General features: G+C 39.8%; 1 protein-coding gene across 1 annotated transcript in view; it reads right to left on the minus strand.

The window, feature by feature from the left end:
- The window catches only part of LOC103738029 (neuropeptide S receptor), a gene marked incomplete at its 3' end in the record, with an annotated part of 190,433 nt that overhangs the window by 133,026 nt on the left and 34,119 nt on the right, over positions 1–23,288 (minus strand). The window contains exon 2 of the mRNA XM_008837834.1: positions 19,408–19,540. Coding sequence (XP_008836056.1) covers positions 19,408–19,540 — 133 coding nt within the window. The remainder of the gene's footprint in view (positions 1–19,407; positions 19,541–23,288) is intronic.

Below are 23,288 nucleotides of genomic sequence, written 5' to 3' on the forward strand. Positions count from 1 at the left end.
AAATAATGTATCATATAAAATATACGAATTCAGAAAAAAATCAGTCTTCAGTATTTTAAGTATTAATAAGTAAATACATAAATGAACTAAGTGTGGAATTCAAGGGAAGAGAACAAAAAATGGACTTCCCAAAGGAAGGAGGCCCCTCCAGATTCTTGGTCTTACCTCTCTTGCTAAAACTCATTTCCTCTGTTCTCATGTAATTTTTTGGTGAATTGCAAAGGTAGAGAGTTCCATGGTTTGTTACTAAATCATTCTCCAGCTAATTTCCTTTCCTAATATGAGAGGGCCCTACCAGAAAGAGGAAATTATTTGAATGCATGCCAAAAAATATGTTTTCCTTCCTTCCCCTGTCAAACACTCAATAGGAGCTGCTCTCACCAGTGCCCCTCCTTTATTGCATTGAATGAAACAGACAAGTAAGTCTTTAAGATGATAAATGACTAATAAGTTTTAATTGGCACTTTAGCTCATAAAATAAAAACAGTCATTAAATTCATCCAGAAAATTGGTAGAATGGATGTACTAAAAATTACAGAATGTGCCAAAATAGCAGCTTCAAGATCCTGTTTTCCTTCCAATTCCAAGATTAAGCCCACAACCAAGATTCTAAACAGATTCTTTCTGACCTAGGTGACCTACAAGGACATTAGATAATTTGAAAGCCAGCTGAGTGTCTTTTTTGATGTAATAAATCCACTTCTATAAACATATCATAACGAATATTCACAAATCCGTAACAATGAATATTCACAAAGATTTAATTATAAGAATGTTCACTGAATAATTGCTGATAGATCCAAATTGAGAGAAAACAATAAACAATCAGCAATATAGGGATTTTTTGCATTCCAAGACAATCATCCATGGGTCAGCATGGTTTATAGAGAGTGTGCCAAGTGTGGCTGCCAAGATAAAAGGTCAGAGGAGGATAGTGTGGCTCTGGTAATGTGAAATACATATTAATCTTTGTCTTCATTCTTGGCGTGCAACTTCCAAAGTCCTTCCAATCTTTAAAGTGATAAGTATCTTTTGAGATACAGATGAATTAATTGACGAGTAGCAGCGCTGGCTAAATTCAGGAAAAAGAGTGGTCACTAGAAAGATAGAGCAGGATTAGAGAGGATTAGGATTATGTATTTCATCCTCCAGCTCAAAATAATATACTCAGGCAAGGCATTTGGAAGTGGCAGGTCCTGAGCTCCTTCAGAAGTATGCATTATGAGAAAATTTGGCTGCTCTCAAGGTCATGTTGATATCAAGAATCAAAGCTGAGCCAAATCCTGAGTAAAAGAACAAAATAAGTGAGGCAGGCTGTGGTAAGGTTCAGGCCTTTTGGAGAGCTGTTGTTGCACTCATTTGCAGCTGTCATTTACTGAGCAACAAGATGACTCATCATACTGGGAACGTCATATATACTATCTCATTAAGTCCTCACCACAATCCTAAGTGGTGTCCCCACTTTTTGGACTGGGAAACCATATTCAGAGAAACTGTCCATTCTCCAAGGCTCCAGTGACGGAAGTAAAACTTCTTGTAGTTCAAACCAAGTTGACTGTCCTAAGACACTGACAAATCAAATGCTCACTGAAGGACATGAGTTTGTACATTTTTGTATACAGTAGTTCATAGAGGAATAAATACTTTGAAAGAATTTTCTTTCCAATTATCTGTAGGTAAAACAGCAAATAAAATTATCACCAGACCTAAACCTTTCCAAACTTTGGGGAAAAAATTACTTGCCCTTCGGTAAATCCCAGTGCCTTCCCAAAGCATTTGACGTAAGATATTTTCAAATGAGTGAAACTTCTCTTCAGTGGCATTGGCACGTCCAAATCTCTTTTCTCTAGGCTACTTAGTTGGTGGTAAATCAGAGATTGAAGCTTTCCAATACTGAGCCTTTAATCATTAGAAAATCCATCTCCTTAAGTGACAGGGGACCCATGGGCACATGGGTAAATGGAAGTTAGATGACTTGAAGTTGGGAATCTGATGCCAGCAAGCTAACACGAGTGGATTTGCCAACCCTGCCATCCTCGCTTCCATCACTCCACTTTGTAACAGCTCCAGAAATTCCCTCCCTCCAGAAGATGATGTGTACAAAGATGACTGCAGATAAAGACGAGTGCAGAGAAGAGCTTCTCCAAGGACACATTTCAGCCAATGAGACCAGGTTTGGGAGGCATTGGGGCTTCTGAGAGAAGAAGCCTCCTGTGTCCTGAATTCCATGAGTAGTTGCCTACTAGCCAGGCGACCCTGGCATTCACTGTGCAGGCTGGAAATCCAGCCAGTTGCTCAGCTATATATATATTTTAAGCTGAGTCAGAGTACTTTCAAATGTTCTTTGAGATTTCTATATTTAGCTCTTACATTCTTCTGCCCCTAGTTACTCTTCTGTTCTAGCTCGCTTACACCCACTCATTTGTTAAATATGTTGGCAACAGATTCTCAGTTTTGAGCATACATTTCCGTTATCCTGTAATGGGTCACGAACCCATGTATCAACCCACTTACACGTAGGTCTGTCAGGGATGTGCAGCCTGCAGCAATTGAGAGGTCAGGATTGGAAGAAAGAGTGCCTGGGATTGAATCTCTGATGCCACTCACTGTATGACTTAAGGCAAGGTCTCTCTGATCTGTAATTTCTTTCACTGTAAAAACAAGATTAGGTCAATGCTAAGCCATTGGGAAACTAAAGATTAAGAAGATAATATACATAAAATATTTACTATAGAACCTGGTCCATAATAAGCTCTTCACAGAATTTAGTTTCCATTATTGTGGGCGTTAGCTATTGCCATGTCCTGCCATACCACCTCAGCTACCCAGTCCACAGGTTTCACTGAATCTCATCGTTTCTTCAGTATTCCTTACTTCCTTTTAGCTCTTGTTAGAGAGCTCCCACTAAACCCTCTTGGCTTTGTGGGAACTCCTCCTTCCCGGCCGTCCACTGCTTTCATTTCATTCCTTTTCACCTCTATCCACGGCCCAACACCTGTATTACCTGCCGTACACCAAAGTTAGTTTCCCTGCCTTACTATGTCAGCACAACCTGGTCACAGAATCATCAAGTTCCTCCTTTCTCCACCTTGGGTAGTTTGGCAGCAATTCCTTGATAAACAGAGTGCAAGAGCAGATGTGCTCAAGATAAAGGCGTATACTGCTTATCTCTTGCTACAGGATCTGTCTTCTAAGACCGTTGTCCTCTCAAGCAGTATTCCATTCCATCTTAGTCATCGATCTGCAATTTCCTGATTCACCCAGCTCTTTCTACTCCTAATATAATGAGCATTTGTACCCACCACCAAATTTTTATGTTGAAGCCCTGATCGCCAATGTGGCTACATCTGAGGATAGAGTCTTTACAGAAATCATTAAGGTTAAAATGAAATGATACGTGTAGGGCTCTGCCCTTTAAAAAAAGATACTAGAGAGCGCTGTGTTTCCTTCTAACTGTGTACTTATACTGAGGCCACGAGAGAACAGAACAAGGAGCTGTATACAAACCTGGAAGAGACTCCTTGTCAGAACCTGATCCTGGTGTTGGGCTTCTAGCTTTCAGGACTCCGAGAAAAAAATTCTGTTTTTAAAACCACCTAGACTATAGTGTTTTCTTATGACAGCCCCTGTCCTAATTATCTATGCTAACTTGACACAGCCTACAGTCATGCGGGGGGAAAGCTTCCACTGAAGAATTTTGTAGATCAGATTGGCCTATGGGAATGTCTGTGGGAGACTGTCTTGCTTGCTATTTTGATATAAGAGGTCCCAGCCCACTGTGGGTAGCACCATTACCTGGACGTGTGCTCCTGGGCTTTATAAGAAGCTAAATATGAGCCCAAGAGTGAGTGAGCTAGGAAGCAGTGCTCCTCCATGTTTTATGCTTCAAATTCTTGTTTGAGCTCTTTCCTGATGTCCCTCAGTGATAGACTGCACCCTGTGAGATGAAATAAACCCTTTCCTCCCCTAAGTTGCTTTGGTCAGAATGTTTTATCATAGCAACATGGAAATAACTAGAATAGCTTCAAATTAAATGCCTCTCCTTGATGGCAAGAGGAGTGCACTTATAAACGATGGCTATAGTTTTGTGGGCCTATTTTTTCTAGGACATTTTAATAGCAGCATCTTTATGTGAGAATAATTCACCCTGCCAAGTGGAAACCAGAAGCCTCTGTTTTCATCTTAGTATTACAGGTCCAGTGTCTTATGATCTTCTCCTTCATATTGAGAAACCCAACACATACTCCGGACAAGAATTCTAGTGCTAAGCAAATATGAGCTGATCTGGACTTTTTCCTTTAATCTAGATGGTACTTGATTATCATAAAGGCTTCTGTTATGTTGGTAGGAAATTTTCCTTTGCATTTGCACTTTCACATGTATGATTATTGAGGCATAGGCTAGTTCAGATTTCTCTTTAACAGTTAAAAATATATCCCAGAGAAGTCCAAACATGGCCCCCTTGTCAATTGACAATAGGTTTTAAAACTTCTTCAAATAAGGCTTGTTTAAATCATTGAAAAATGTGAAACTCTGAGATCCTTGTCCCTGGTCCCCACAAGACCATCCCAAAAGCTTAATATGGCCTTCCAGACTGCAGATAGGCTTTGTTCTTTAGCAAGGATTTAGGATTTTATAATGGTATAAGCATTTCAAATTCTTATTTTTTAATTTTGTGTATTAGTGGTTATAAACAAGTTACATTCAAGATAAAGCTGGTCAGTGTGTGCAGTGTGTGTTTTGTTTGATCCCCATAGTCTCTGACAAAAATTGAGTCTGAATGCCTCAGGCAGGGTGCACACTCCAGTCACCTTGGTCTCCATGGTGCTTGTCTCACCTGCTTGACTCCTGAAGCCATTTGAGATCGAAACCTCTTTTTGGCATCCATGTGAAATGTTTCTCAAGTAAGTAACATAGAGAATAGAACAGAAAATTCTAAGTATATAATTTGGATTGTTTCAAGTGGCACACAGCCCTGCATCTATAAGCAAGGTTGTCAATAGACAGAACATGGCTGGCATTAAAAACCTTCTTGGCCTTTGTGTTCCTCCAAACCAAATGTTAAGAGAAACAAAAAAGTACAAAATTCCCAAGATGCACTGTCAGTGCACAAACTTGTAATATAATTATGTAGCTTTCTCTTAGTTTTTTTTGTTTATTATTTTATTCTGTGTTATTATGAAGGAAAACCTTAGACTGGGTAATTTATAAAAGATGATAGTTATTCCCTTACATTGTAGAAGTTGGGAGGTCCAGGGGATAAATCTGATGAGAGCCTTCTTGCTGCATCATAATGAAAGAGAGATGGATAGAGATAAAGATAGATAGAGACAGAGTGAGAGTGGGAGGGAGAGAGCGAGACAGAGAGAGAAACTCCTTTGATAAGAAGTCTTCTCCTATGATGGTATCATTAACCCATTTTTGAGGGAAAAGCCATCATTATTCAATCACCTCTGAAAGGTTCCACCTCAAGTGTACTAAGGACCAAATTTCTAAAACATGAAGGTTGTGGACACATTAAAATCATAGCATTCTTCTCAGTTCCCCAAATTGTATGCCCTTATCACTTGGAAAATATGTTCATTTCATCCAAATAACCCTAAAGTCTAATTTATTCCAGCATCAACTGAACTCCAAACTTTTTTTTCATGTTTAACATTTTTATTCAGTTTTTATGCATTTCACATAATATATCTTAATCCAATTTAGAGCATCTTCCCCCCTCCCTACCTCCCATAGCACTCACACCAGATTTCAGGTATCCTATCATATATGTTAAGTCCTATTGGGTCAAGTATTTCTATCCAGGTGTCCCTCACTGAAAGTTCTTTCACTGGAGTCTACTTACCACATCTAGAGTCACTCCCTCAAAGTAGATCTACTCCCCCTCACCCCAAATAATCATTTGCCAATAGTTCCTTGGCTAGGGTTGGGGCCTGCTGCTCATTTCCCTTGTTCTATGCTGGGTTTTTGCCTGAGTTGGCATGGGTCTTGTGCATGCTGTCATCATTGCTGCAAGTTCATATGAACAAATTTCCAGTCACCCGAAAGTCTCTGTTTCCTTATATTCATGCACCAACCCTAGCTCTTATGTTCTTTCTGCCCTCTCTTCTTCAATGATCCCTGAGCTGTTGGTGGGTGAGGCTTAATATAGGAGTCCTACCCAGGGACACATTCTGCTGTCTCTTATTCTCTAAAACTTGGTTGTGGCCTTCTGTGTGCATCACACTCTGTTGTATGAGTAAACTTTGTTGGTGAGAGGAGGGATATATTAGTATTCTCTCTACCCCCTGTTCCGCTAAGTTCCATGAGCCTCAGGTGTAGAGGTTCCACTGTAGATGTATTATTTAGGGCTGTGCATCTCTCAGACATATATTCTCTGTGTGTGACCAGTTGTGGAACTCTTTAATTGCTTCCATCTGTTGCAAAAAGAAACTTTTTTGATTAGTGGTGTATTGTACAATTGTCTATAAATATAAGGCCTCATATTTAGCATAAAGTAAGACTAATTTCATTTGTCTAGAAATATGACAGAGATAGGGTTTTCTTTAGAATCTATGACCTCTCTAGTCATGTATATTTGGCTATATTTACAGTGCCACCCATGAGTTCCCCCTCATTGAAAGGGCTTTAAGTCCAGTTAGGTAGCTGTTGATTACACCTTAGATAACAGTGCCACTATTGCTCCAAAGGGGTACTGTGCTGTTCTAGTCATTGTGGTTATTAGGCTTTAGAGCTGGGCTGGACTACTGATTTATTTTCTCCCTTAACACCTTGCATAGTGTCCTCTAGAACTATGAGAGCTAGTCTTCAGGGAGAAGGCCTCCAGGTCAGTTCCAGCTCCCTTGTTTCAAGTATGTCCTGTCTTCATCAGTAGAGTCTTAACTTCAAGTTCTGGGAGGTAACACCTGTGTTATTTTGAGAGTCTTTTGGATTACTCTGACCAACAACTCGAATGGAGGATTCCCATCTGGCACTGTGTTCCTTCAGATATACACGTTCACTCATGTTCAGATATTGTTTGTGTATTTTTTGGGGGGGGGTGAGTTAATACATTTCCCCCATCGTTTTACACCACCTAAACTTTATTTCTCCTCTCTCTGTCTAACCTCCCTCCTCCATTCCTAGTTTAAGTGCCTTCATTTCCCCTTGATAACATCTATCTCCTATTATTCCCTGTCTCTTGAATTCCTTCTTCCCCTTTACCCCCAAAATTCCTTGTGTGTCCTTCACTTTTCCCTTCTCAGTTGAATACTTTCATTTTCCCCATGATAACATCTATCCCCTAATATCCCCTCTTTCAGAATCTTTCTTTCCCTCTATGTCTGTGTTTCTTTTGACCATTTTACTGAAAGCAATCTATAGATTCAATGCAATGCCAATCAAAATCCCCATGATGTTCTTCACAGAGCTAGAATAAAACATTCTAAAATTCATATGGAATCACAAAAGATTCTGGATAGCCAAAGCAGTCTTGGGCAATAAAAGGTATCCTTCAGAGATTACTTTGCCAGATCTCAAACTATATTACAGAGCTATAATCATAAAAACAGCGTGGTGCTGACACAAAAACCAGACACATAGATCAGAGGAACACAAGAGACACAAACTTGAGTAAATGCAATTTCAGCCACCTGATATTTGACAAAGGTGCCAAGAAAATACAATGGAGGAAAGACACCATTTTCAAGAGATGGTGCTGGCAAAACTGAATCTCCACTTTGCAGAAGAATGAAATTGGACCTTTGTCTTTCACCCTGCACAAAAGTCAATTACAAATGGATCAAAAACCTCAATATAAAACTTGAAACTCTGAAACTTCTAGAAGAAAATGTAGGCAGTACCCTACAAGATATAGGTGTAGGAAAGGACTTTCTAAATCAGACATCAGTTGATCAGGAATTAAGGTTAACAATCATTAAGTGGGACCACATTAAACTTAAAAGCTTCTCTATAGCTAAAGAAACAACCAAGGAAGTGAAGAGGAAACCCACTGAGTAGGAGAAAATATTCACCTGCTACACATCCAACAGAGGATTAATATCCAGAATATACAAAGAACTCAAAGAACAAACGAGAAAAATAAATGACTCAATGAAAAGATGGAATAAGGACTTGAACAGAGAGTTTTCAAATGAAGAAATAAGAATGACTAAGAAACATCTTAAAAGTGGTCAACATCTTTAGTGATTAGAGAAATGCAGATCAAAACCACTTTAAGATTCCATCTTACCTCAGTCAGACTGGCTAAGATCAGAAGAACAACAGACACCAATTGCTGGCAAAGATGTGGAGAAAGGAGACCAACCACTGATTCACTGCTGGTGAGAATGAAAACTCATGCAACCACTATGGGAAGCAGTGTGGAGAACTCTTAAAAAACTAAAAATGAATTTACTATATGATTCTATTCACCATTCCTTGGCATATACCCAAGGGACTCATCCTATTGTAGAGATACCTGTGCATACTACTTTTTTTTTTTTACAATAGTTAAGAAATAGAAACGATTTAAATGTCTCTCAACTGGAAAATGGATAATGAAAACATGGTACATTTACACAATGGAGTTCTACTCAGCAGTTAGGAAACACGAAATCATGAAATCTGCAGGTCAGTGGATAGAACTTGAAATTATTACACTAAGTGAAGTAACACAGACTCAGGAAAGCAAGCGATGTACGTTTTCCCTCATTTGCAGATGGTAGCACCGATCCATTATTTGTGAATACATATCCTGATGTACCAGCAGGAGACAAGGCCAAACTTGAGCCTCATCTAAATCGGATGGATATGAGTGAGACAAGGCAGAATTCCTCATGTGGAAAATTCCTCTGCAGCAGTGAACTTGTGTAGTCAACATAAAGTTCCAAAATACAATGGTAAGTCATCAATAGATATTCTCACTCTAAAATGAATGGGGAAAAAGAAAGGAATAACAGACCCAAGTATGCCTAATATCTGTCAGGACAAATGACATTACATTTTAAGACTCAAATTATTTTTCAGTCAATGTGCTTCTGGAAGCATAGGAGGGTTGAGCTCCCAGCTTCAGGCATCCCTGCTCCTTTGGGTGGAGAGCTGAGCAGTGGCCCTCGTGGGTTGGGATCTCCTGCCTGCAGCTCTTCGAGGCTGAAGTTATACACTGTAGCCCTATCATTCTGGTGCCATTTTGGTGGGGCATTTATCTGACTTTGTCATGGGGGAGCTCTCTGTACTGCCTCTAATATTATTTATTTACTTTATATCATTTTACTTTACTCTGTGTTGTTTGAATCCGACTGACTTCCAAAAATCCATGTGTTGGTCAAGGTTTGGCTCCCGGCCTATGATCCTCTGCAAAAGTCATAAAATCTTTTGGAGTTGGCACCTAGTAGAAGGTAGTTAGATCATTGGATGTGTACCCTTGAAGGGGATGTTGGTACCCTGATTCTTTCTTTAGCTCTCTTTGGTCTGATCTTTATGAGATAAGCAGCCCTCCTATAATATGCTCCCACTATGATGCACTGTCTCATCAGAGTCTCAAAGGCAAGAGAGCTCAGTGACAATGGATTGAGAACATAAGCTAAAATAAACCTTTCTTTTTATATGTTAACTATCTCTGTTATTTTAACAGTAATGGAAAACTGTCTAATAACGACTCACTATCCTTTTGTTTTCCTTTACATCTTAACCTTTCTGCATATCACCTTTAATACATACATCCTGTATCTGGTACTTTTAAGTTTACTATGATGTTCTTGTTATTTTGGTAGGACTATTTAGTCCATACACAATACAATTTATATTTAATGCATATTTATATTTAAAGTACTGAACTTTATAGCCCTTTTGACTTAAAAATTATTTAATGATTTGGATGGATTGCACTCAGGTCTTATCTGTCTTTGGTAGCTATGAGTTACCTTGAAACAATGTTTAAATTTTGTTCTAATTATTTTAGGTTATAGTATTGGGCTTAAATTGACCAGTTCAATTGTTTTTAAATAGGATCAAATAATACACTCTTGAGCTATCATCCTGTAGCTTACATTTAGGTACAATTCAGAACAGTTTGATTTTATTCATGCTAAATGTAAATATAAATGTGAATGCACATGCTTTCTTGTATGTTTATTATTATAACTGGTTATAAGGTTCTATTTCAGATAGCAGCTTCTTTTCCATATATAAAAAAGCATGACTTGGGGGGAAAGTATTGGATATAAAATGGCACGATGTGGTAGTAGTAAAATTCAACAAACAAAAATACAAATAAAAGAAAAAAATTAAAACCCCTTGGCCTAAGGTAATAGACATTTAGAAGTAAAAGAAAGCTTTAAAAAAGTAAAGATAAGGCACAAGACTGGAACAAGACAAAATTGAGAAATTTCTGGTGGCAGCTGACAGCTTTGAGAACATACAGTATGCAATTTGAAGATATTTGCTTTTCAATGATAACATTAAGTTTCCCAAAATATTCACTAAAGTATTTTAATATAAAAATTGTTGTTTTATAGATAATTTTTAAAGAAAACAAAGGAAATGGGGATTCTGTGTTAGGTACCACATGGAATAAAGTCATGTGAGCTAGTGATGATGAGATGCTTATGAGAATGAGAGTAAAGGCTCAGTGGAGGGAGGAAGCTAGAGCAAAAAGTGACAGGAACATCAGGCCAGGAAGCTTGGAGAAGTCACAGGGACATGGGCTAGTGTTTTCAAACCGATAGAAATTATTATGTTTATTGACTGTGTGTGTGTGTGTGTGTATGTGTGTGTGTGTGTGTGTGTGTGTGTGTGTGTGTGTGTGTGTTCCTATGCCATGGCATAAATGTTTGAGGTCAGAGGAAAACCTGAGGAAGCTGGTTCTCTCCTCCACCATGTGGGTTCCAAGGATTGAACTCAGGTCATCAAGATCTGTGGCAAGCACCTTTACACACTGAGCCATCTTACTGGCTCTCAAACTAGTTTTGTATAACTTTTAATGAAAGGGCTTTTAAACTGATGCCAGCAGTTTTCATTTATACGTATTCTCACCTTCATTACCAAAGGCTCTGAGGTCATGGTGCCTTGTGCGTGGTAGGCCTTTCAGTAGTTTGCATTAGAAGTCACATCATTGAGGTCCAATCTTAGACCTTCAGCAATACTTCTCTTGTTGAGAATTATTTTTTATTTGAAATATTTCTTACCTGACCCCTTGAAAAGAAAGTAACAATGGACTAAAACATTCTTTAGGACATTCATGAGACATTAAGGCCATGTTAATCAGATTATGAATCAAAATAGAACATGCACCTTCTCTCTTTGATGACAGATGATAAAATTCAATTATTAATTTATCATTTGTAGAAAAAATTAAATTTCAGAATGATAGCATTTCTCTGAGCTTTCATACTCTAGGGGAATATGCAATAGCAAAGAAACACAATGCAAGTTAGCTATGTCAACACATGTTGAGAGATTTTCATTTCAGTATTTGCTGGATGACATTAATTATCTTCTATACCAGTAAGAATGAAAAATAGGGCTTTGGCTTATAAGAAAGAAAGAGAGCATCCCTCCATCATAGGCCTCACCATCTCCATGACTCAGGGTTCTCTTCTCTATATAAAATGGTGACACTGGTTTTCATAGCTCAACTAGCCTAGATCAAGTGGATAGACTTGCTCTAAGTTGTTATATAAAGGGTGGCTTTGGGTTGTTGTCTTGATTTCTTTTCCTATTGCTATGGTAAAATACTCTGATGAAAGCAAATTTTTGGAGAAAGGGCTTATTTTATTCATGGTTCTATGCCACAGTCTATGATGGCAGGAAAGGCAGAAGCTTGAAGCAGTTGATCACAGTGCACCCACAGTGAAAAAGCAGAGAGGAAGGCACACATACTAGTGCTCAACTCCTTTTCTCTGTTTTATACTGAACAGGATCCCCAGCCCAGAGAATGGTCTTTCTCACAATTAAGATAGGTTTTCCCACATCAATTAATGTAGTCAAAGTAATCCCCCACAAGCATGCTTATAGGCCTGTTGTGCAGTGATTTCCTCTAAATGTTTCAACACTTCTTCCTGCAGGTAGGACAAAGGCTCATGGGACTCACCTTATCAATCCCAAAGAGCTGAAAATAATAATATTCACAAGGTTAGAGAAGCAGTAAGTAATTGCTATGGTGAAGAGACTCTCCGACCTGTTGAGCTGCTTACACATTGTGCAGAGAGTTACAGGACTGCAACTTTCATGAGTTATCACTTTAGTTGGGATGGGATTTTGTGTGACGCAGCTGCCTTTGAATCATCCCTGATCCTATAAGTAACTCCTCACCCATAGTCCTGTAAAATTCCCAAGAAACTCTTTGATTTGCCAAGTTGGACTTCAGTAGACTCATTATTTTGGTCTACTGTTGGTTCCCTATCTATTTTGGGTAGATGTTTGTGTCATGTATCTCAGGGGAAAATGTTACAAAATAAAATTAGTACTGGAGCAGGAACCTATGGAAACAAAGATGAGGAGTTATTTCATGGTCATGGCTCTGGGTAGCAGGGCATGCAGCTGAGGCTGAAAAGTCTAAGGCTGGGGCATCCACAGAGGGAATCTGGATATGGATGTCCTTCCTCATGTGGTGTGTGGTAGTATGCCTTTTTTCCTATGGTGGTGGTTGCATGGATTTTGCTATGGATGGTGAAACGTGTAACTATGACTGAGTCACCAGGAGGTGGAGTGTTGAAGGTTTAGAGCAAATTTTGCAGTCCCCACGAGTAACATGTGAGGGAAGAGAGTGTTGACATGCTACAGAAGAGGTTGCTTAGCCACTGCTGTGTATGATAAGACATGTAATCAGGCCACAATGGCTTACTTGAGTGAGGGAGGAATTACAACAGGAAAAGGATGTGCAGCTAGAATCTTCTGTGCTGGCCTCTGATTTGGTGGGTAAATTGGAGAAAAGAGAGAATGGAAAAGAGGTGCTGGCTTCCTCTTTTCTATGACTGGGAGTGGGACGGGAATGAGAGGACAAGTTAGATCCCTGCTAAAAGCCATCCTTGAGGTCCAGAAACTTGGAAACTCTGGAAGAATCGGAGAGTGAGGAACAAGAGAATAGGATACAAATGATAGAAGGTGCTCCTTGGGTTCAATCTTTAATGAAGAAGAAGGGAAAATCCTTGACTCAATGTGTGTAGATGGAGACCTTAATGGCCCAATACCTGAAACAATGATAATCAGAGACTACTCAGAACTTGAACTGCTTGAATTAGAAAAGACTTTTAAACAAGCAATAAAAGAGTCTCTTATAACCTGGCGTGCAAGGTTATGGGACGGAAGGATGAGTGGGTTCAATCTTTCAGCAATATTGTGGATACAGAAAAACTAAATAATATAGCTACCCATCCCTCTTTAAGGTAAGTGCTGTATAACCTGAGGCAGTATTAGGGAAATCAATCCAGGATGGACTGGCCATTAGGAACACTTGGTTGTTTTTGCTGAGGTCTCCATGAATATCAGGGACTGGACAGCAATAGAAGAAGAAAAGGCATCACTGAGGAAATGGAAAAAGAGAAATGATGTTTGCTGCCCAGTACACCAGGCCCGATAGAATTGTTTTCATAGCAAACTTAAGAAAGAAGTTGATTCATCAGGGACTATGGGGTTGAAATAGAACTTTAGTGGCTTGTTGTATACCATGGAGGGACATGATCTTTATGAGGTAGGAGAGAGGCTTTGGCAAGCATGAACAATCTAGTAAGCATATACATTAAGTTTGTAAGATATTAAAGCATGTGGGAAGAGATGAGAGAAAGAGAAAAGAGACAATGAGTCCTGCCCAAGTTATTAAAAAATAAATGTATGTGGACCTGGAGATCCCAGAGAAAAGTTGATAGAAAGCCAAATGTTGTGTTTGTGCATTTTAGGAAGCTTTTAAAAGCTTGATCATCATTTCAACAGAAGTTTAAAAGAAGGACAGAAGACAGGTCGGTCCCCACTGCACCCTCCACAATGGAGGAAGGAGATGTCCTCATGTGGGAACCAGTACAGTCACTTCTGATAGAGTAGCTAAGGTTTCCTGTGAGTGAGGGTCAACCATGGTTACTGAAGGCCTCATGTCAAATTATGGATTCATTGATCTTCTATTAATGTGCAAAATACATGGGCTTAGGAGAACACCGGAGTCAAGTATACCTTGATTTATGGAACCACCCAAAAGCTCTAGGAGCAACAATGGATGGATATGGGAATAAAACAGTGTAGGTCAAAAGGTTGTGTTATGGGTGTGCATTTATTCTTCACCTCCAAGAGCATGCAGTGTGCATTACTCCACCTCAACTCAACATTCTGGGGTAGATGCATTGCCGAAGCACACCCTGCACACCATTGCTGGAGAGTTTTCCCTAGGGGTGGGAAGTGTGAAGGTAGTCACGCATGGTTGGATAAAATGGGAACCTGCAATGTTAGCTACCTCAAGGGCTGTAAATATCAAACAGTATAACCTAAGGATGTGACAAAATTACAGAACTCATCAAGAAATTATAAAAAGTAGAGATTATTTGCCCAGCCCAAAGCCATTATAACAGCCCACTATAGCCTGTGATGAAGCCAAACTGCTCCAGAAGAGCTACTGTGGATTATAGACAGCTAAATAAGGTAGTTCCTCTCAACCATGCCACTGTGTCCACTATTGCTCTTTTGACTTACAACAGATGCAAGTGATGGGGTCTTTCCAGTCTATATTAGACATCACTAACACATTTATTTTAGGATCCTCTTAGCTGATGAATCCTAAAACCAATGTCATTCATTTGGAATGGTCATCAGTGGACTTTCAGAATGCTCCCTAATGCTACCTTCTTTGTCCCACATCCCACTATTTGTCATGGGACAGTGGCCCAGGACCTTGCTCTTTCATCCTGTCCACCTCTGTAAAAAGATTTCACCTCTCCTGACTTCCGCGGGCATTACATGACACGGGTGCACTTACCTACATGCAGGCAATACATGCGTACACATAAAATAAAAATAATAAATGAAAAGTAAAAAATTTTCATTGCATAAATGGCATAAGGATAACCTCTGAGTATTTTACAGGTTTAGAAGGCGTATAAAAGAAAGACAGGTGTTCTGAAAGGAACAAAGATCAACCCATACAAGGTGCAAGGGCCAGGTATAGCTGTAAAATTCTTGCAAGTATTATGGTACAGTAAGAAGCATGTGATACTTGACAAAGTTATTTTAAAAACCTACAAACCTTGTGCTTGCAAATGTAAAAGAGCTAAAGATATTCTTGGGGCTTCTGGGATATTGGCAGATTTTCATTTTCCACTTCACCCAAATGACCTGTCCTCTGTAAAACTTGATAAAGACGTATGCTAAACAGACTTGGCACAGAAAGACTCAAGAGGCTTTGAGCAGGCTAAGATATTTGTGGGACAGGCTAAACAGCTATTTGTCCCTTCAGTGTCTCTTCCTATTAGAAGTCACTAGATGCTCAAAAGGCTGTAGCTGGGAGCTATGGCCAAAACAACCTGAGTATATGGATCCAATAGCATTTTGGTCTCAGTTATGGAAAGGGACAAAAACTTGGTATTAGCACAGCAATTGTTATTCAATAAAGCATTGGAACAGGTGGAATTCATCAAAGGCCCTACCTCAGTAACAGTAAAATCAGCATATCCAATTAAAGGTTGAACTGAAAACCTTTGGTGAAGCCTCTTTCTGGGATAACAGAGAACTAAACCCTTCAAAGGAGGCATGCCTATTTACCCCAACATGGTGTGGTGTCTTCAAGCCCCATCATCAATACCATGCAGACTGTTCTGGTACCAGTCTTTTTTTTAAGTCACTGAGCTTGCTTAACCAAAAGCTATGCCAGATAAAGTGTTGATATGGGCACCATCCATCCCAGCAGATGCGTAGAACACAGATGGTATGAGGAGGAATGCCAAACAAGAATGGACAACTACAGTAATACAGATGAAGACAGATACCACTATGTTCTGGTTGGATAAAGGAGATGGAAAAGTAACCAGTGGGGTAAATTAAGAACAATATGGATAGTACTGACTCATAAGACTTGGTCTGTGGTGATCTGTACTGACAAGCTAGATACAGAGACTTCACTTTATGGATGGCTCAGTGGGAAAGTGAGAGCTTGTAGGTAATAATTTGGCCACTATAGGTACAAAAGATGTTGAAGGAAGCACATAATAGAGTTCAACAGGGATCACCATGTAGCAGTTAATGCCCATTGAATCCTCCTGGAAATCGGGAAGCAGATGCCCTTACCAAAGTACAGATCATCTGCCTTCAGGTGCCATTAGTGGCAGCTCACAGGTTCATGCAAAGTATGCTCCCAAAGGATCCAAAATGGGAAAATAGATAATGCCACTGGTATTTCTGTAAAATATTCAGATATGCTGTATGCTATGAAATCGATATGCTGTATGCTATGAAATCGTGTGAGGTATGTTCCCATTTGCCACAGTGGCAGATGGGTGCTATGGTGGGACATGTAGATATGTCAACTTGCTCTATAAAGTACTAACAGACTATACAGGGCCTGTCAATGAGGGATATAAACATGCTCTCATCTGTGTGGACACTGCCAGAGGACTTTTGCATGCATTTCCATGAAAGGAACCACAGATGAGGCAACAATCAAAGGTCTTACCCAACTCAGTGTTATATATGAGCATCAATAAGAATTGAGTGATAGGAGTAGTCATTTCACAAACACTGCTGGGCATAACTAGGCTGAGGAAAAGCAGGTGCAATGGTACCTAAACCTACCCTACAACTGTACAAGGAATGGGTTAATTAGAGGGGGAAAAGTTATTAAAACAGTAGCTAAAGAGTTTACAAGAGGTACCATTCATGGATAGAAAGGGCATTCCCAGAAGTCATAAAGCGATTGAATGAAACACAATGCCAGGAGTGGGCTACTTTCCTATGAGTTGTTAGCCAGGAAGGTTCCCAAGGCTCCACACACTATAAAGGCTATTGCCACTGCTGATAGTTGCATGTCAGAAGTAGATAGTAAGATGCTACTGCTGAAGACACCACATTCTTTGGTTACAGGACACAGAGAAATAAAGCAGGGACTGAGCTAGAAGTTCCCCTCTTACTAGCTGGCTTTCACAGTGCCAGAAGGCACTATTTTGACCATTGGAGAATTGTTACCAATAGTCCTGCTTGGCTATGAACCCCACATTCTACAGTACCAAAAATGCCAGGTAGAAGATGCCGGCTGATACAATAGTGGCATGACTATCCAGTGTACAACCATCAGCTTTCCAGTTAGAGTCAAGGTCACTGCTATTGTTTTATTAAATGGATGTGATGTGCCTATCAAATAGCTTTCTAAATATTTGTGCTTACTCACAGAGATCACCATTACTGTCAGCCTCAATCATCTGTGGAAGGAAGTCTTCTTTTTGCAAATGGTGATGTACTGAGAGACTCATAACCACTGGAGAAGCTCCTGAGAACAAGTGAATGTTGCTGTGGCATAGTGACCCAATGCTTAGCTGTAAATGATATCTATATGATGCCCTTTAAGGATCAAGAAACATTGCAGAAGATGGAGTGGAAAGAACTTAAAAGCTGGAGGGAGAGATGGAGAACTGTGTGATAATTTCCTCCTGGAGGGTGAAAGGAGATTCATGAAACCCTGCAGGTAAAAGATGTAAACCTGGAAGTACTGAACAAGATTCATGAACTCCCAGCTCCTGAGATTTTATAAGCAGTAAACAACTTCTTCCAGAAGTTGTTTACTGCTTGTAAGACTCTCTGACCTATAGAGATGCCTCCATAGTGTGGAGTGAGCTCCAGAGTTGCAGCATTTGTGAGACATCACCTAAGTTGCAGTGAGCTTTTTGATGATGCAGCTGCCTTTGAGTCATTCCCAATCTTGTAAGTAATCCCCACTTATAGTCTACAAGTAACCCCAATAAACTCATTGGTCTATCAAGTTGGACTTTGATAGAATAGTGTCTTATCTGTGGTGAGACATTTGTGTCTTGTCTCCCCATGAAATTTTGACACAATAAGGCCAATCCTCTGGATCATTCTAGATCCTGTCAAGTTGACAACACAAACCATCACAGTTATCAACAATGTATTAGCAAGATTCTCTTATAAGATGTTATGTTCTTCATATTGTAACTCAAGGCTAAATTCTTAAGATGTTCACTGCCATTGTTATAGCCAAGGCAGCAGCATAGTTTGAAATGTACCAGGCAGCCTCTTTGAATATTCACCACCATTCCTTGTTAACAACTACAACTTTCTTTTTTCATTTTTTACACTAATTTATATTCTGATCCAGATTAAACTCCTGTGACATCTATGTTTTTATCATATTTCAGTGCTCCATCTGACTTAGACTGGACTCTATGTGACCTCATTTAACCCTTTCTTCTCTAGTGTGTGATGAGGTAGTCCTTTCTTCATTTTTTCTCTTTTCTCTTTTGAACATGGCTCTCTCTCTCTCTCTCTCTCTCTCTCTCTCTCTCTCTCTCTCTCCTCTCTCTCTCTCTGACTGGGGGGCTTTCTCTTTCATAGTGTTGTTTCTTTTTTTATAACTATTTGTTGGGGAAAGAGGGTCAGTTGGAAACAGTTTGGTGTATAAGAGTGTGTGTCTCATGGGATCCACAGGCTCTGGGATATCCTGGGGCTGGTATCAGAGCCATGGGGTTCCTGTGTTATTCCTATGCATGGCCTGGTATTTGCCCTTTCCAAGGAGACTCCTGAGCTGTGTGCGCCCATGAGTGTTCTCTCTCTCTCTCTCTCTCTCTCTCTCTCTCTCTCTCCTCTCTCTCTCTCTGACTGGGGGGATCTTCCTTTCATAGTGTAGCTTCTTTTTTGATAACATTTCACCTTTCCTTTTCTAGATGTGCTGAGCATATGCTTTTTGAACTGGCAATTATTAAAACCCCAGTTGAGCCTCCAGATCCTGAATATCATCTCATATTTATTCTACCTCTGGCAAAGGTGTTATAGTTCATTTGTGTTTTGAAAGCAATACCCAGACTTTAATCTGCAAAGGACTGGAAATGTCACATTTTATTATTAAATACAGATCATTGCAGTTGATTTTCTAGCATGTATTCCTGCTTGTAACGTGGGATGATATGATGGAACAACCTTAGTGAATCAGGAAGGCTATTCTGTATAGAGAGTGAAATGTTATAGAATTATTTTTCTGACACTGATGATATTTCCAAGTCTATAGTATAAGGGGTTGTTTCATTATGGAATGTTCTGGACATGTAAATGTGTTGAACTTGTTAGAGGAAATATTCAAACACGGCTTTTATACCCATATAGAAACCACTGCCAAATATGCCTTTGGATTATTAGTATTACATTTCCATTGGTAGAATAATTAAAATCAGTAGCCACAGGAATTATGTGCTCAGCTTCCTCCTCTTCCTCAGGAGTATTTACCTGTGATGGCCAGTTGAGTCACAAAGAAGGTCATTCGGGACTTTCTCTTCCTTCTCCATGTGGAGAACAGCACAACAGAGTTTCCCACAATGGTGAAGATAAACAGGACCCACAGGGTTATCAACTGCTCCGTCTGTAAGAAACAGAATAGCTTAAAACACAGAGGGTAAAGGACTGAGGATCTTTCCAGAATTAATGGTATAGACTCTGGTGCTGGCACCAGATCATGTTCTTCTGGCCCCTCTTCCTACATGGGGAAACTTGATTCTCCCCTTTACAAAAGGTTTTATTCATTGGTCAAGTAATTTTAACTCCAAGGAGAGGTCAAAGTGTGTAAAGAAACACTCATCACAATATTCTAAAAAAATTAGAGAAGTGTTTAAAGGTAACAGGATGGTTAAATAAATTAAACACTTTAAGTCAGCAAATTATTGTATAGCTATGAAAAGAGAAGTGATCTAGACTATAGATCAACTTTTAAAATACTTATGATATAATAGTTAAGTGGTAAAACATGATAAAACAGTATACTGGGTATGATTACAACTCTACAAAATTATACACATAGGAAGAGGACGGAATTGTAGTAAAATGTTAGCAGTGGCTATTTTAGGTGGTGTGATTATGGGTTATCTCCTCTCTTTTTTCTTTGACAAATTTCATAAGATAGCAATATTAAAGTTCTGTTGAATAATGTATAATTAGTAAAGAGAAGAAAAACAGGGATGCTACACACTTAAAATGCCAAGTCCATCATAAGAAGTTTTTCACTATCACTTCAAATGGAGTTTTTTAACTGTTTGATATCCAAAGCACAGAATATGCAGAGAATAGACCTAGGTCACTGAGAGACTGGGTTCAAGGTGGGACATTTGTGGGGCTCATAGGGGTGAAAGCACAGAAACAAAGGGCTCCATGGGGAGCCTGAAATCAAAACCAAATGGTCCAACAGCATCATGGCCCAAGGATGCAAGTCAGGATTCTTGTTAAGAACATATAAGGCTGAAACTGGAGCCAGAGAAGACAAGAGTAATAGCTTAAGGACTTCTGTATGCCGGTTAAATTCTATGTGTTGTGCTGGGTCTTGGAACTCAGCTGTTTGGTCAAACACTCTAAGATGTTGAAGGCAGGTATTTTGTAGATATAATTAGCATCCATTGTCAGTTCATTTTGAAAGAAGAAGATTATCTTCTATAATGTGGTAAGACCTCATCCAATGAGTTGACTTCAATGGGGTTGAATACTAATAAACCTATTTAAAGTTGAAAATATCTTGTCATAAGTATATCTAATATTCCTAACCTATCAAACATCATAGTTAGCCTAGCCAACCTTAAATGTGTTCATAATACTTACATTAAGTCACAGATAAAATAATTTAACACAAAACCTATTTTATAATAAAGTGTTAAATTTCTCATGTAATATATTGAGTGCTGTGGCACAGAGTACACTCTAGAATGTCACCTGTTTCCTATCATGACAGCACAACTTACTGGGAAGTGTTCTCATCTACCCAGCATCACAAGAGAGTATCACACCATATGCTGCAACCCCAGGAAAAGATTTAAGCTTAAAATTCAAAGCACCATTATGGAGCTAGGGATCAATGATAAAGTGTTTGATAAACTTGCACAAAGCCCTGGGTTGGAGCCCCAGAAGCACAGAAAATGTACTGTTTATAATGAGTGCATATTCTTTTGTTCCACAGTAAAGTAAAAGAAACTCATGCATTTAAACATCATTAAATCAGGCACCATAATTATATGTACATGTATATATAATCCTTTTCCTTGGAGAACCATGCTGATACTCTCCCAATCACAAGCAGCACTCTTTCCTGTTTAATTTATTAATTAATTATAAGTTATGTGATGACAGAAGAAATTCTTCTTTAAGTGATTAGAACAACACAGACTGTCCCGTATTCTTTCTGGCTGCCTCTCCATTTTAATCAAAATACCATTCCAAGAAGGCAAATACCATTTAATTTTTTTACTCTATTTTTAATTAGAATTCAAAATGTTAGGTTTTGTTATGACATTTTCAAACAAAATTTGTTTTTGTGGATTCCCCTTATTCTCCCTTCCCTTGATTCCTTTCGTGCCCTTCCATCCCAGGAGCCATCTCTTTCCCACACTCCTGCTTCCTAAACCCCTCCTTCCCCCTGTGGTCTCCTTTCTAGTTTTATAGACTATACCCAGAGTCACACCCACATAACGCATGTATTATACTAAAATCTAGGATCTCCATATAAGAAAGAACAAGTGATATTTGTCTTTCTGAGTCTAGGCCACCTCACTTAATTTAATGCCACAGCCCTTGATGGCCTCCCAGAACTTGAAGGTAAGACAATACTGCTAAAGACAGAACATTCTTCGGATACAGGATTTGGAACCATGGAGCTGCAACTGATCTGCAACCACTTCCCCTGAAGGCTAGCTCTCATGGCTTTGGACAGTACTATGAAAGTACCAAGGGAAAACATCAATGTGTGATCCAACACCAGTTTCAAGACCAAATAATTACATCAGTGGTCAGCACAGACTATGTCGTTGGTGCAATAGTGGCACTTTTATCTTACAGGCAATCAACGGCTACCTAATTTGACTAAACACCCACTCAAAGGGAGGAAACTCAAGTGTAATGATGTAAACAGAACCCAATACACATGGCTGGAGTGGCCATAGATCTTAGAGAAAACCCCAAGACTGTCACATTGCTAGACTAATGTGATTTCTCACTATGTGCAAAATATGTATCCTTATATTTACAGACAAATACCCCAGTCACCACTCATCAAAGAAGCTCATTTTGTACTAGTCAGAAACTATTACCAAGTACCACAACTGGTCACATATAGACTTGTCTATGAATTGCCAAGGCCTAAGTGACACATCTACAATACAACCTCTACATTTAAGGCGCATGGAACATAGAACAAGGATAATGAAGATGACACTAATGAATCCAACAGTTCTCAGTAATGAAGCTCCCTCATGCAGTAGAGGGCCAGGAACATAAAAGGTCACAAATAGCCAAAGTGTAGAGATCAAGAATCTGCTTATCGCTGGTCCTTGGACAGGATCCCATTATTAAGCTTCTCCCACCCAACGCTCAGGGACCCTTGTGGAAGAGGTGGTGGAAAGATTGTAGGAACTAGGGAGGAGGTGCAAGACCATATGGAAACAGAGCCTTACAAGCTCCTGGGAGCCTGCTCATAGGATTCTATGGCAATGGTGTCAGTACACACAAGTCCCATGCAAACTCAGGCAGACAATAAACCAGCATAGAATTGGGAAAATGAACAGCAGATCCCAGACCCTGAAGGAATGTTGGCAACTGATTGCTGCTAGATGAAGAAGAGATGATCTTCCTAAAACAAGGGACTCCAGATAGTCTAACTAGACTTAGTGGACAGACTTGCTCTGGGGAATGGCTGGGGACAGTCTCAACCCAATGGGCCTTAACAGGATGACCAAGTATATGGGCTCTGGTGGGGGATTATGGGAGGTTGCCAATGGGGACAGGGGTATAAAGATGATTAAGATTGTTTGAGCTGGCTCCTGCCCTCAGGCCTCTCTTGGGGTAAGTCTATCACACAGCCCTCCGCACCTTGACTCCCCCAGCCGTGTTCACCCTTCCATCTCCCCCGCTGTTCTCTACTCCTAGCTTGGGCCCTGTGCCATTCGTAGTCTTGGGGCCCCAGACACCTGGGGAGCCAGTGCTGCTTCCTGATCCTTTTCACTCACTCGGACCGGCTTGGTGCCTTCCTTGGGCCCCAGGAGCACTGCCTCTGGACCCGGCCCGCCCTCACCTCTCTCTGCTCTCTGCGACCTGCAACACCCGCCAGCCTCTTTCTGGGGCTGACAGCCTCTTTC

Source organism: Nannospalax galili, unplaced genomic scaffold, assembly GCF_000622305.1.
Source record: "Nannospalax galili isolate Female #2095 unplaced genomic scaffold, S.galili_v1.0 scaffold739, whole genome shotgun sequence".
Classification (NCBI taxonomy): Eukaryota; Metazoa; Chordata; class Mammalia; order Rodentia; family Spalacidae; genus Nannospalax; species Nannospalax galili.